General features: G+C 38.7%; 1 protein-coding gene across 8 annotated transcripts; it reads right to left on the bottom strand.

Annotated features, from left to right (window-relative positions):
* Positions 1-386: 386 nt before the first annotated feature.
* On the bottom strand, positions 387-13791 carry LOC126585513 (chromatin modification-related protein EAF1 B-like). 8 transcript variants are annotated; one of them, XR_007610551.1, is made up of 24 exons: positions 13350-13790; positions 12001-12190; positions 11857-11911; positions 11680-11777; positions 10124-11576; positions 9915-10034; positions 9541-9816; positions 8641-8823; positions 8148-8228; positions 7841-7898; positions 7245-7753; positions 7074-7127; positions 6758-6818; positions 6471-6667; positions 6320-6373; positions 6141-6221; positions 5877-6014; positions 5621-5737; positions 4863-4963; positions 4494-4700; positions 3990-4371; positions 1370-3144; positions 743-932; positions 387-587 (listed from the first exon to the last, which is right to left on the bottom strand). XR_007610551.1 is itself a non-coding variant. In XM_050249965.1 (22 exons), exons 2-22 carry the CDS (start codon positions 12141-12143, stop codon positions 1450-1452), a joined length of 6063 nt encoding a protein of 2020 aa, XP_050105922.1. In that variant the 5' UTR covers positions 12144-12190; positions 13350-13790; the 3' UTR covers positions 1367-1449. The 8 variants fall into 8 exon arrangements, 1 of the variants encoding a protein (XP_050105922.1); XR_007610555.1 differs by having other exon boundaries at positions 387-932; positions 1370-3087; positions 13350-13791; XR_007610549.1 differs by having other exon boundaries at positions 387-932.
* Positions 13792-15117: the final 1326 nt, after the last annotated feature.

Raw genomic sequence — 15117 nt, 5'->3', positions numbered from 1 at the left:
GGCCGGGAATGGGGAGCGTCTCACATCTTTAACTCTTCCATGCCTCATGCCACCGTCCAACGAATCCAAAAATAAAAGGAACAACTGTAATTTATCTACTTATGAGTATCCTCTCCAAGATATATACAAAAGGAACGATCAAAGGCTAATCTCCAAGGTAAAGAATCTAATGATACGCGTTACACATTCCAAAGATTATCAAAATTAAGGACAGGAAACAACAGTGCAAATTTGTAACCGCAGATCATACACGAGGATATAACGGCACCCGACTTCCCCCCAACATTACTATTTTTTTCTTTCTTAAGCTGGAGCTCCCAACACAAAGTTCAGGGCAGAAAATATTATGCATTGCGGATGCTGTTGGCTTTAACAAACACCAGATGTGGATGAACAGCTATCAGGACTCTTTGCATTATAAACTGCGAACCGTTACAAGTTACAATAGTTCGAGAGGCAGACATGGCATTGACAGATGTTGATTGTTCTAATCCCACTGGCCAAGGTATTACCCCAGACATCTCTAATATTCACAAGATTTGCAAAAAGCTTTTTTGCCCATAAAAATGATTGCAACACCCTTTGATCTGAAAAAGGGTAATAATGCATGCGCTAATCTACCGGGCCAAAAATAAATAAGGTCCCTCGACAAATATGCTGGGAGACCAAGAAAAATAAAGAAAAAATTGGAAGAAAAACGACAGGTACTAGAAATGGAAAGATAAGACCCCTGTACACGTACCTCTATATCAGTCTCTATCTTCCCAGAAATCTAGCCCAGTGGTAATTTACATGGTTTCCAAAAACAAAAGCAAAATGCCTTATGCCTTGCAACGTCACTTTGGTGGTCCAGCTACATTTTTCACAAAACCTGCAAATACGATGACAACCCTCTTCCTGTCAATATGCCCTTGTCGAATAATCAGCTTCATCTAGCATTAAACCCCAAACTCAAATCAGATACGTTTTATGATTGAAATAGCTCCTTTGACTCGCAGAAATGAAAAATAAAAAATTAGACAACTCAGACAGTATTTGCGGAAAAAATAAAATATGAACTAGCAGTCGAGCACCAAAGCAATACTCAGCAATAGAGAAGTGGAAGACATATCCTACTACTGAGAAAGACAATAAGACAACAAAAAGGGAAAAGCAACGCAATTTTGTATTTAAGAGATTAGAAGTAATGCATGCTTCATCACTATAATTCACTTCAAACAGAAAAGGTTTGGGAGTATTTGAGTTTGGGAGTATTTGAGAACTAATAAGCCGAAGAATAGCTTTTTTGATGATGTTGGTGATACATTCAAGTTTATGCAAAGCCCTATCATGTTATATCCATCTTGTGGAATTAAAGAATAGCAACTACCTGTACACCGCTGTACCAAGGGCATGCAGACCCAACCTGGCAGGAACGGTTGCTGCAGCTGCTCAATTCCCTAGAATCATTCATTCTGGTGTTGAATTACCAGACATCATATACAAACTTCCTTGCCCTGCTTGCAGATGCTGCATTTGCTGCTGAGACTGCTGTTGCAGAGTCAGTTGATGTTGGGGTGGCTCTTGTTCCTGCTGCTGCTGTTGTTCTTGTTGCTGGTACTGTTGTTGGGATGGGGACGGCAGTGAAGGAGACCGCTGCAGTAGCTGCTGCTGCTGCTGCCACTGTGCTCCAACATTATGTCCATGAGAGAGCAAGTTACCAGATAACTTTCTTGGGCCTAACCCTTGACTGATAGGTGGCCCAGGCACATTCCCAGAAGTATTAGTTTGTGCAGGGCTCCCAATGGGACCCACTTGAGCGGTTGAATTCGGCATGTTAGCATCATAAACTGCTTCTGATGATGGCACTACACTAGATGAATCAGTACAGGACTGAGGAATCACCATGCTCACACCCACCTGCGAAGCACCATTTACAGGCTGCTCATCAGCTTGAGTTGGATCATTTTGAGACTTATTTGGAATCTCCGAGTTCACTTGGCAATTGTGCTGCACAACTCTCTGAACATAAGGCTGAGTTTGATTAGCTTGCTTTTGTTGTTGCTGTGGCAGTGGCTGTGACTGCGGCTGCACTTGCTGGTGGTTGGAAGCCATACCTGATGGAGAGCCAGTTTGATGTGAAGCAGATATCATATGACTAGAAGAAACTGGTGGAACCTGGCCTTGAGTGATATTATCAGAATGAGAAGGCATTTGCTGGAGTTGGTTTGATGGAGGGGTTGGTGCACTAGAAAGTAACTTTTGCTGCAACTGAGAATGGTTTGCTGATTGGGGGACCAATGGTTTCGATGTTACTGGATTAAGGCCAGACCCAGAATATGCACCTTGACCTTGCATCAACTGCATGATTTGTTCTCCTTTCTCAAGAGCTTGGCTTCCTGGAGGCATAAGCCCATTAAGTTGAGAAGGATCAATAGGATCAATGGAGAGGTTCTGATGCACCATTGAATTGCCTCTTCCCATTCCCTTTGAAAGTTTAGCCTGCTGCTGAGACTGCGTAAGTTGCCGTTGTTGAGGGTGGTGTCTACCAGATTGTTGAAGATGGTGCTGCTGTGGTTGTCTTTGTCGTTGCTTCCCCATCTGATTGGCCATCCCACTAGCACCAGGATTCCGGCTAAGGCCGTGGGATGGCAGATGATGTTTCTGCTGGTGCTGGGATGACATGGGAGTCCTTGGGGAAGATGGTGTCATAGGGGACATAGGTACCGGGTGAGGAGAAGTTTGTGACTGAAGTTGGGAACTATTTTGCAAAGTTGATGACATGGGAAGTTGAGCCTGCGTCTGGACGTGTGGCACCAAAGAATTAGATGCAGAAAACTGTTGCTGTTGATGCAAATACCGCTGTTGCAGCCTTTCTTTTGCAACACGGATGGCATAGGCTTGCTGCTGCGGCCCCGTAGCATGATTCGGGCCTTGAAGATGAGGGTTATGAGGGTTGCTGAGTGCATGGGACTGTTGTGGGGATATCTGATGCTGCTGGTGAGTATGGCCTGGATATGTTTGAGCAGATGGCGGAGTTGTCTGATTAGGAAAACCAGAACTCAGCATATTGAATGGAGTAACACCTTGGCCATTCCCTTGCGTGACCTGCATTTGAAGTTCTGGAACCATAAGTTGCCTTTGATGCTCCGGATTATGGCCAGGCTATGACAAAAAAACCTCAATAGTCAAGTAAACATAAAACCTTGGTGGATTGGGACAATTACAAGCAAAAAAAACAGTGAATATTGAGAAAGGAAAGGAAATAATCAAATCTTCTCATCAAATGTGTCTGCCAAGAACGGCGACCTAGAAAAGCAGTGAAATGACAAGTGATTGTTCTAAGTGTAACACTAGATAATCAAATTTAGTGTGAAAAGAAGTTCATCTCCAGCCCTGCCAATAGAAGCTTAATGAGGGTGACGTGAGGACTGAGGCTTTAGCTTTTGATCCAGGAAACTAAAAACCTCAAGAATTAAATATACACATGCCACAATTTCAAACTTCATGACATATTTTGATACAAAAGAAGAGCCTGACATAAGGGAGGAAACCAACAGATCAAAAGTAACCAACATTAAATACCCCAAGGACATACCTCCCCCTTCCCCCTCTTTCCACCCCCAAACTCGTGGAAGAAAAAGAGTAATAAAACAATAAGATAAAACTAATGAAGATGGTTGACACTATGCAACTAGGCACATTCAACTTTAGCCTTTCTTCTTCCACTTCGCAGTTGGCACTCCCAGAGTGGCAGAAGAAACTGGAGAAAAATAATCAAACTAAAAAAATGAATGTGGTTAACAAACACTGTTGCAACTTGCAAGTTGGGCACATTTGACCCCAACCTGCAAAAAAATAAATCCTTGAGGACAAAGGAATCATATGCTATGAACCATTTCATATTATCTTTGGAATTTAAATTAGAATCGCACATTGCAACATTCTAAAAGCTACCATCACAGAATTAAATCTGTGTCTAAAACAATGTAGGTGCGTCAACAACTCACCCGCATCATATGCAAAGCATCACGGGGTCTTATCATCAAGTTTCCCTGACCAGAACCAGCTCCAGAGTGCATATTTACAGGGCTTGGTATCCCCACCATACTGGATGAAAGCATACTCCCAGAATTTAGCATAGATGGTGAAGTCATCCCCTGAAACCCTGGCCTTGAAGTTGGCATGCCTCTGTTCATCCCACACATCATGCTCATACCATTTCCACCAGGAACTATACGAACTCCACGATCAGTTCCTGGAAGAGCTCCAGGCACAGACAAGCCAGACTGCTGAATGTTTCTACCAGACAACATTTGATTGTAGTGCTGCATTTTTTGCTGCTCGTCGACTGGCAATGAAGATGTTCTTGGACTACCATATCTACCATCTCTGTACCATGAATAATGAGATACATAGGATTGACAAATAAATCAAAAGCATGCACTAAGAATTTTACAAAGATAATGTACACCAAAGAGACAATAACATCTCAACCGATAGAAACACACTACCTGACATTGGCACTGAGTGAACCAGACGGGGATGGCAAGTTGCTTCCAAGAACCATACCAGAAGATCCCTGTATTGAGACATTTGCCCCAGAAGGAAGTAGTGATGCCATCCCACCCTGATTTGACATTGCTAAACCACTAGAATGAGAGCCTTGATACCCAAGGACATCCGAGCTTGATGAAGTGGTATCACACAGATCCAGGGGACTTCACACAAATTCAAATACTTATATTACGCAGAATCATAGAAGGAAAAGAAGTACACGAACACGGAAATGCAAAAAGGATATGATAACATACTGACAAAGATGGATAGATGATTAACATGGAATAGCAGACTATTGTTGACATGCAAGAACAAGAACTTACGTTAGAACACCTCCATTCAAGTTATTTGGACAGACTTGGGAAAGGGCCATAACATGAGAATTGTGGACAGTCGTTACTTGTTTCAGATCCTGGTTATCATTCTTCAAAAATACACAATCACAAGTTATTGTCAGAATTCAGGAAGGAGTTCCAGTAATACAAACTATTAACTTCCACACATGCAATGAAATTACTATAAACAATATTTATTTCAGTTGAACTGAAATATAAGAGAAAGACAGGGTAATTAAATTGCTTCCAGATCCCAACCACCATGTATCGTCCATTCTTGTGAGCATCTAAGAAATAATTTATTTCAGATGAACTGAACTACCTTTTATCTCACATGTATTTGGAGTTAGGTCGACAATCCATTTAATTCCAACTAGGATCACTAACACAAAATTGACAACACTCAATGTTTTGGGTTTAAGGTGTTAAGGTACAGCTCAATATTACAATTTACAAAAACCTTTAAAATCCTATGAATCAAAATCGTCAGTTTTACTGGATGACAATATTAAAAAACAACCGGTCAGATCACAGAACTAAAAGGATTGGCATCTCAAGTGTAGCATGTAATAACCGTAAGGTCCAGTATTAATCACTGTAAAATGATTTTTCGTAAGTAGGAAGGTCTAATATTTGTGATCATAAGGATGGTCTAGCTACAGAAACATTGACAACAATATCAATCAAAATTGGGCCACTGCAAGATCTGCACTGTGCTCAGCAACTCTATGCTTATTTTCACTAACCTGACTCCTCCGATAATGATGCCTCTGACCAATCTTAATTATTTTCTCAAAATGAGACTTGAGAACATCCTCTTCCATGGGCTCTTGCAAGCGTTGAAATAATTGCCTGGCACTGCCCTGCATGAAATACAGAAACACCAACCAACAAAAGTAAGTCGAAATACAATGATAGATGTAAGTTTTTCGTGCTGAAGATGAAACAATGTGAGGTCAACTTAATAGTTTAAAAGGAGCACTTTAAAGGACACGCTCTTGCCTTTGGAATGCCTGGTATTGTAGATGGATAAGGCTGAGAAGATCCTGAATCTTCAGCACTATCAGCCCCATCACCAGAATTCATATCCATTAATATTTTGTGACGCTCCTTGCACTCTTTAGGCTTGCGAAAAATACACTGCATGGTACAAAGTCATAAGAGCAACACCCAAGACATAGACTATGAAAACCAACACTTCAAATGCACATAGATCATCCTCACAATAGACAATAAGTATAAAGGTGCACCAGCAATAACACTAACCTTCAAGTGCAGTGTGCTGTTGATTGCATCGCTTATGAGTTCCCAATTTGGGCCCATATCATGTACAAGAACAACAAGTGCCTAAGGTAACAAAAACAAGTAAATCTTGTTCAGTTATTGGCAAGTCTACAACATCTGAAGAGAGAACAATTTGACAAAATTAATAATGACGTATTAACCTGATCTTCAAAAAGGGACCATGGACCTCCAGAACCTGGCTGCCCAGCAGACATCTGCAAAAAGGTTACATTCACATTCACAGCAAAAGAAGTAAGTAAAAGGTTTTTTTTTTTTTTTTTCCCGTCAAACAGGATATCAACAAAGAGTTACCTTTAGTGATTTAGTTTTCCGTCCCCTATCTCGACCACCAATCAACTTAATAAATTTACTGGTATTGGACATATTACTCATTTGGGATGCCACTGGAGAAGGATTGGACCCAGGCATTGGAGTAATACTGTCATAAGTATTATCTAGAGATTGCTTTAATATCTTTGGCTTCTTGGCTGTATGTTGCCCATATAAACCTGCAGAGTACACAGTTTAATACATAAATGAGAGGCTCCATAGCATTTCAAATCAAAGGCTAAAACAAATATCCAAGTGAAGACAGGTACCAATTGTTCCATTGGACTCAAAATGATGACCCTCCAATCCCTTTTTGGAATGATCCCTCTGCTAATTCAAGACGCCGTCAGTTATTTGATTACCACTTCAGAATATAGTTCACAGGACTCAATGCAACACTTAATTTGAGGGAGAATGAATTTTAAACTACATGAATTGAAAAGCAAGCTTGCAAAATAAGAAATTGCATAGAAATATAAAACGCAATCCAAAAGAATAATGTACAATTGGAAAAAATTAAAAATAAAAAAGAGAAAATTATAAGCATGGCAGACCCAGATCATATCTAACAATGTTACTAATTACCTGTTCGTTCAGGATAGCAGAATCCAGTTGCCATCCTGGATCATAGGTAGAACCCTGCAACCATAAAGAATACAATAAGCTTAGCCAGTGATTAAGGTAAAAGAACTAAAGAACCTTCCATATTATTCCATGGATAAGTCAGTCCAGTTGAAATATGAGGACTTCATGTACCAGATGTTTGGCCTTCTTCTTTTTAGGCTTCATTGATGTTTCTGCATAGTCATATGGTAACTGCTTCTCAAAGTCCCCAACAGACTCAACCTCCATACTTTTCTGGAACTGAGATCCGCCATGTAAAGTACTCTGATCATCCTGAAAAGAATTAGTATCACCACTTGAAGCATCAGTCCTATTCGGGGCCTGAACATTCCCAGCAGGCCCAGCACCAAATGGACTAACGACCCTCTGCCTGGAAGCAGTGCGTGTGCGTTTTGTTGGAATTGAACCAACATTGAGACTAGCAGGCCTTTTCCCCATCGACATGGACTGCTGAGTTGCAGTCGTGCAGTTCCCGTAAGGCAGATCAGCTCCTTCATATGACCTAGAAGCATGTAACTTCAAGTTCCTTCGTTTCTTCTGGTTAGATTTTAATGACCTGCTACCTTCAAATGCTCCAGGCAAATAATAGGTGCTTGTTTCTCCTTCATCCTCATCATATGCAGTCTCTTGAAAACCAAACTCTGAGATTGAATATAACGACTTAGTAAGCACAAATTAAACAAACATGAACTCAATTTAGTTATACAAAAATAGTCTTGAGTTTGTACCCGCTCCTGCATCATACATAGATGTCTCGACCTCCTCTTGCATGCTACTGACGGTTCTCTGAAATTTTGCAGGTTGCTAAATCAGCAAGAATAAACCAAATTGAATTCAAAGAGTTAACAAATCAATTATGTAAGAGGCACAATATAAACAAAAAAACTCCTTCCTATGATAACCAATATATACATGAGTAACCAATTCACATTGGAATTTGATTCCCCATATTCTCCTTTTAAAATGTGATGAATCCTTGGAGAATCCAGAAACAGGAAGCACCTAATCATTAACACTGGTGTGCGGTGCATTTACCTCAAACTGAACCAAATGAGATTCAATTGATTTTCTATAGGTTTCCATTGCACCAGAGGGAACTGCATAAAAGAGGTTTTCCTGCAAAAACAAAAACTCAGTTTTTAAGAAACAAACAATAAAAAGCCATATATAGAATTCAAGTTGCCCTGGTGATTTGGGTAGTTAACTTGCCTCTACCATGCTCGAGATATAAGTCCCTATGGTTGCAAATGTATAAATTTTATGTATACATATTTATATAAATATATATTAAAAGGCACGCGAGAGTTAACCCTTAAAGATACAACACATGGGATTCTGGAGGGTGGTCACCTAATAATTTCTATGTTATAATAGTTAACAATTACCTTTGTGTGAGTGGGTGTATATGTGAGATAGATAGATAATAGAGAGAGAGAGAGAGAGAGAGAGAGAGAGAGAGGTTGGGTAGGGCCAATGTCATTATAGATAACTTCGCCAACAAAAATAATAATCAAGAACTTGACCATACCTCTGTAAGATGATCCTCCCACGACATTTCTGTAATGCCTAAATCAGAAATTCTCTCAGGAGTAGGAGCTTGAAGGCCAGGACCCAGAGAGTTGTTATACTTCAAAAATCTCACTGCATATCCCTGCACTGAAAGTGAAAGATCTTTTCGGGGATGCTGTGGCTCCAAATATTTGATTGGCTCCTGACCATGACCATTATTTAGAACAACATATAGCACATACAATGTTAGACAAAAGTTATTGCATCTTCTGGCTATAAGCACAATATCAATGGATACCAAAAAGGAACACATGAAACAAGTTTTACAGCAAATGAAAGCAACTTTAAGCAAAGAACCAGAAGGTGCATCTCAAAATTTAGAGAATTCATTCCCGCCTAAAATAGGCAAAAGAATATTACATTACTCAAATTCAAACATCCATGTGAGTACTCATTCCTAGAGAATTCTAAAACAATTTGCGACCCTCTTTGAAACTATTAACTTAGCATAACTCTAATCATTTATTTAAGGGTATTATGCATAAAGAAGAGAAATGTATGCATCAAGAACTCCGACAAGCCTCTCTAGTTCTGCAAGTTCAAAATCACCTTGAGCATGGGAAATAATTAATCTGATCCATGCTTAAGGTGACAGTGTATTTTCTAATGGCATAAACTCTCTCTCTACAACTAATAATAAATTAGCTCATAAAGTAATCTAAAAGTTCAAATGGAAAAAGTGACCACCAAAGGTGTCTATCACGACAAAATTGACTATCAGACATGGACCAATAATTAAACAGTTGCCAGATGCTAAAAGTAAAGGGAAACAAAGCACATACATAGCATGTGATTACCATCAATAAATTGACCAAAAGTAAAAACCATTGAAAGAAAGGTCCAGAAAAATGACCAATACCATATTAGGTTCCCCATTCTTGTCTTTGGAAGTTTCGTTCCTTTCAATCCTCATTGATTCAACCAAATTGTAGTTACAGTCCTTTTGACAAGAGCTTGAATCATCACCCTTCAGAAGGGTCTCAGCTGAAACCCAAAATTGGTTGACAGCCTTTGCCAGGTCATGAGCCACTTTTGTTAGCTCCCAATGATGATGTTGGGATTCAATTCTCAACCGAGAAGCAAAAGCAGCACGATGACATATTTGCGCAGCGGTAGTAAGCTTCCAAAGACGCTCCTATAAACACAGAATAAATGAACAAAAATGTTTACAAAACTAAAAACTACAGACATATTAATATTAGTTAGTTTCTACAATATGTAATCATATCATGCCTGCGCAAAATCATTTGCCAACCAAGCCATTTCCTCCAGGACAAAATCCCACTGAGACTTTCGGCGATTCTCCGATGGTAAAGAACGAACTGATAATTCGGCAATCCTCTTACGCTTAACCTGATTATTGCAAATGATGAAGTAAGTAAAAGCCTCCTTCAAAGTTTGTAACATTAGACATCATAAATTGCAAGGAAACGGGAAATAACCTCTATAACTCGAGCCTCTTCCAGAATAGAATCTTCATGTGCCTTGTCTATCACTTTCAAGTAAACTCCAGGAGTCTGACAGTCAGAACCTGCAGCAGTATCTCTCCCTGAAAACGCAGTCTCAGAAACCTCATGCATTGATGAATCTTGAGGACCCTGGGATATGCCAGTGCAAAAGTTCTCTCTGTTGATGTTGGAACTATTATCCAAAGCTTCATCCACCTTATCAGCTTCTGACATAAAAGGGTCACTTGGTTGTTCTCCCTCAACATTTGAATGGAACTTAACTTCATTATGTAACTCGGATCTACTTTCACTTGTGTCTCCCTCAACTTTGATTTCCCTATTCCCAGAGTTGTTTTGACAAACAGAAGCCTGATTATCATTAACAATAGCACCACTATCAACAGCTTTGGTTTCCTTATCTTCTTGTACCATTAAGCCACCAGCTGGATTTCGTGTCCCATCCACATCTGATGATTCGATAATATTTCTATTATCAGCGTTCCTCGTAGTAGTACACAAGTCACTATCATTATTTACATCTAATCCTACACTAGTTTGGGTGCAAGAAGACTCTGAATCTAAACCCTTCGTGCTTAGAGCTGCACTGCTAATTTGACCTTCATGTGGCACACTTTTACTCTCTCTATTTAAATTGTTAAACCCATTGACCTGCACCGAACTAATTTCATTTTCAGTCTTTGTTGTAGCAGCACAGGGAGGACACTCAAGGACGGATGATGCTAGTAGTTTCCTTTCTGCAACATCAGATCTCTCAGAAACAACATCAATGGGGGTTTCCTGAGCATCAATCTGAGATGGTTCACTACGCTGGCTATCCCTCAAACTTTTAAGAGGTGTAACATCCAATTTGTTTTGAGATCCATCTTTCATTGGACCAGTAATTACGTCAGGGGCTTGCACCCCCTCCAAGTCCATATCAAACTGATTATCAGAAGTTACAATCTTGGGAAGAATATCACCATTTGAACTCGCATACTTTAGGTTAGCACCAGAAGGTATATTCTGGTCCCTTTGGTTGTTTGTTTCAGATATCGGCCTCTTAGTATCCTTTGACACCCCACGGGCAGGTAAAGAAGATCCCTGACCACCACGACCCTGTATATCTACTGAATTTGATCGAGGGCCATCATGATTTGGTCTAGACCTGTTCCTTCGAGCATATGGACGGAACATAGTCGAGTCTTCTGATTCCTTGGGGTTTTGAGTCCCATCCATCTGGGAAAACTGTTCTGATGGACCTTTGTTATTCCTTCTACTAAGACGCACAGAATTCATTTCCCCTTCAGGAGCATCACTGCCGCCATCAAATAGTAAAAGATTATCAGCGCTGTTGGGTTCACAAAGTGTAGGAACCTCTGGTCGACCACTACTTTCAACAGAGTCCCCATGTGGTGATGCAGTCAACGCAAAACTACCTTTTGCTTCACTGAAACCACAACCACGACATAAGGAAGGAAAAATGAAGAGAATTAACCATTTGACGAAAAATCATCGACAACCCATTTATGAACAAGCAAATTTAAAAAAACCTGGTTACAAACTGTTCTGGATGCTGATCAGTGAGTGAAGTAGACTGGACACTAACAGAAGCTCCATTCCCAATCTTGAAGTCCAAAGGATTGCCACCCTGAAAGTCATTAAATTGTCATAATCAGTACATGAAGAAGCCAAAAATAAATCAGCACCCTGAGATTAAATTTCCATACTTTCTCAAGAAATTCTAGCTCCCTTCTTCTTTGCTCCCTCACATCATACTCCTGCCTGTTATCAGAAAATAACAGTTCATTGTATACTACATGCAGACATGAAAATATCCAAATGTAGAAGTTAAAGAAGAAGAGAAAGCAAACCTAAGCTCTGCTTGGGCCTTCTCAATTGCTGCTCGGCGTGGAGAGGTTTTCAAACCAATACCAACTCCACCATCAACCACTCCACCCATGGAATCAACCTCTGCATTTACTAGGAGAGCAGATCCTGAGCTACATCCATGCATTCCGACCTTAATGTCCACAATCTTTAATCTCCCATCTTATCCAAAGTCTATAAAAACAAAAAAGAATCCAGAACTTATTATGTAATTTTCTATTTATAAACAAAGAGGAGAACCTGATACACAAGGAATAAAAATAAACTTTAGTTCACTAAATTTGGATTGGTGCATTGTAAGCAACCAGGAGAAAATGTCCACATTCGACTAAAAATTGAAGGGCAATATAAGCAGCTACATTGCATGAGTGGAAAGTCTTCAGGTTCAAACCAAGCACTAACAACTGAACAGGTGAAACCTAGTTCAAACAGCTAAGCATAGAAAATCAGCTAATGTATATATGAAACATCATAATATGACTGCAGGTTTCTTAGACCAAATCTAAGAACTTAAAATAAGGATTAAAAGCATTTAAAGAACTTAAAATAATAATAAAATAAGAGGAAGGAAGTATGCGAATTCAAGATGATCATAAACAGTCATCATTCCCCATCTTTCAAAAAATGATTTTCCACAATTTATAATATCAATGTATGGTAGTTTCATTCTGCAGAGCATTTCACAATTTAAATCAAATCCACGAGATGCTAAAAATTGAAGGGCAATATAAGCAGCCACATTGCATGAGTGGAAAGTCTTCAGGTTCAAACCCAGCACTAACAACCGAACAGGTGAAACCTAGTTCAAACAGCTAAGTATAGAAAAGGAAATATGTGGTCTGCCAAAAAATAGGAACATGAAAAAGCAACGACCGAAATATGGTAAGTCATTACTTGCATAAAATATACTGTACGTATATATGATTCGGTACTAATAATGCTAAGATTTTGAGCAACAACTGCATGCAAGATGCTTGCAGACAATGATTTCCTTCGAATTCACCCAGGGCACTTCCATTTACATCCACTAAAGCTACAAGGCCACTAGCGTACAACTCAAAGAAAGTACATACTCGATTCCCCATGTGGTGCACGTCGAATTCTGGCCTTCAATCCCATGTCAAAACAATAAGCGCACAGATAGCAAAACTTACACTATAACCCTCAAGCATTTAATCACAATGCATTACACAATCACAACGAAAGACACCTCCCCACAAATTGCCTTAACGAGCGAAACCCTAATTCCATTCAACCCCAAGCAAACGCCTAATTTCAAAAATTCTAGGGTTTCCGTGACAAAAACCTACCATGAGCAGAGCAGCAAAAATACCTGAAATTGGGAACAAGATAGCAAAATTGGGAGCTAGGGCACGACGTTGAGGCCACTGAGAACTTCAATTTTGGGAAATTTCTCTCTCCTAGGGTTTTGAACAAACACAAAAAAAGCTCAGAAATGGAACGGGACGGAGTTTGCCCTAGCACAAAACACCTCTCTCCAAATGTCAGCCATGGAATGGATGGTTAGACTAGCTGAGAAACTCTCAATCTGTGAGTGATTGATTTCTGGTTTTGGGAATTAGGTTTTCGGATTGATGTTTTCGTTGCGTATTTGGGGGTGAAGAGTTTGGGGGAGTATGCGACCTCTGCGAATAGTGGGCTCTGTGCGCATGGGGGAAGAAGACGAACACGAACGAAGAGGGCTTTAGAGAAATTGGACGTACATTTTGGGCTTTTTATTATTACGTCCTTCAAATTTTTTTATTTTTTCGAGTTCGATTGGGGTTTCGATGGGGAAGAAGAAACAGGCCAAAATTCAAATACATGAATTTTTTTTTTTTTTTTATCACTAAAAAGGAAATAGTCCTATTAATTTCTTTCTCATCTCTTCATCTCAATTTCACATAAATTTAACTTAGATTTTGTTCTATTTATTGATACTTATGTTTCAATCGTGACTAACTGTTGTGGTCATTTGGGATAGATCTTATGCTATTTCTTTTTTTACGTGGTCATGATTTTTTTAAAATTTGTATAGATTTAACTGAGATTTTATTTTTTGTTACTCACATTTTGATTATGAATTGACCACTTACGATCATTTGATATTTCTTTTGCTACGTATTTATAATTTTCTTTGAATTTATATAAAATTATTAGAATTTTGATATGTTAATTGACACTCGTGTTTCAATTAGAGACTAATTATTATTGTCATCAGCAATATGATCTTATGATATATCTTTTTCTGCATATTTAGAAATTTCTCCAAAAATTAAATTTAGCTAAATTTGTTTAGTTTTTGTTTCTTGTTACACACATTTGATTTGTGAATTGACTGTGTTGGTCATCTGTTAACTGGTCTTATTGTATCTAGTTTTTTATTATCTTTATAACTTTCTTCAAAGTGAAATGTTAAGGAGATTACATTTTTGTACCACATCAGTATGTCATTTAACGTGGTAAGCGATATGTACATGTCACGTCAATTAATGAACCTATATGATTAGATGTTGGTTGTTGGTTGTTGCATCATTTGACACATGAGAGTGTACACCAATGTGGTTATCAAATATAGTTTCTTTAGCATTATTCTCCTTCAAATATACATAACTTGAGAGATTTCATTATGTTTCTTGATACTCATGTTTCGACTCTAAGTTGACCATTTACGGTCATTCATGGAATCACATAACGATTTTATGATATTTCTTTATTTCCGTATTTATAAGTTTCTTCAAATTTATATAATTTTAATTAATATTTCATTGTTTTGTTTCTTGATGCTCATGTTTCGATTAGGAATCGACTATTTTGGACATTATCTTACAATTATAATTTTTTTTAAATAAAATAAAATTTCTCAACCCAAAAATAATAAGCTATACCCTTATTGAATTTCTCTCTCTCTCTCAATGCAAGTAAATGGTCTTTCCACATTATCTGCAATTTATTTTAATATATATATATTTTTTAAAAAGGTTGATATCTATAAACGGTTGAAGAAGGTCGTTGGTAGTTTCTTAATTTAAATGCATGATTACAACTTTTAGCTTAATAAATACAGTAGCATATTTGGTGGGGTGGTCCTATCCATACAC

Source organism: Malus sylvestris, chromosome 10 (genome assembly GCF_916048215.2).
Source record: "Malus sylvestris chromosome 10, drMalSylv7.2, whole genome shotgun sequence".
NCBI lineage: Eukaryota > Viridiplantae > Streptophyta > Magnoliopsida > Rosales > Rosaceae > Malus > Malus sylvestris.
Note: the sequence above shows the minus strand (reverse complement) of the source record. Positions and strands in the feature narration are given on the sequence as shown.

Bases quoted from the DNA above. Each gene is read 5' to 3' on its own strand.
- LOC126585513 (XM_050249965.1), bottom strand. From the start codon at position 12,143: ATGCATGGATGTAGCTCAGGATCTGCTCTCCTAGTAAATGCAGAGGTT. The intron at 8,824-9,540 runs GTATTGGTCATT...GGTCATGGTCAG, and splicing joins AGAATGGGGAACCTAATATG to GAGCCAATCAAATATTTGGA. The intron at 4,372-4,493 runs GTAGTGTGTTTC...TTCATGGTACAG, and splicing joins TCACTCAGTGCCAATGTCAG to AGATGGTAGATATGGTAGTC.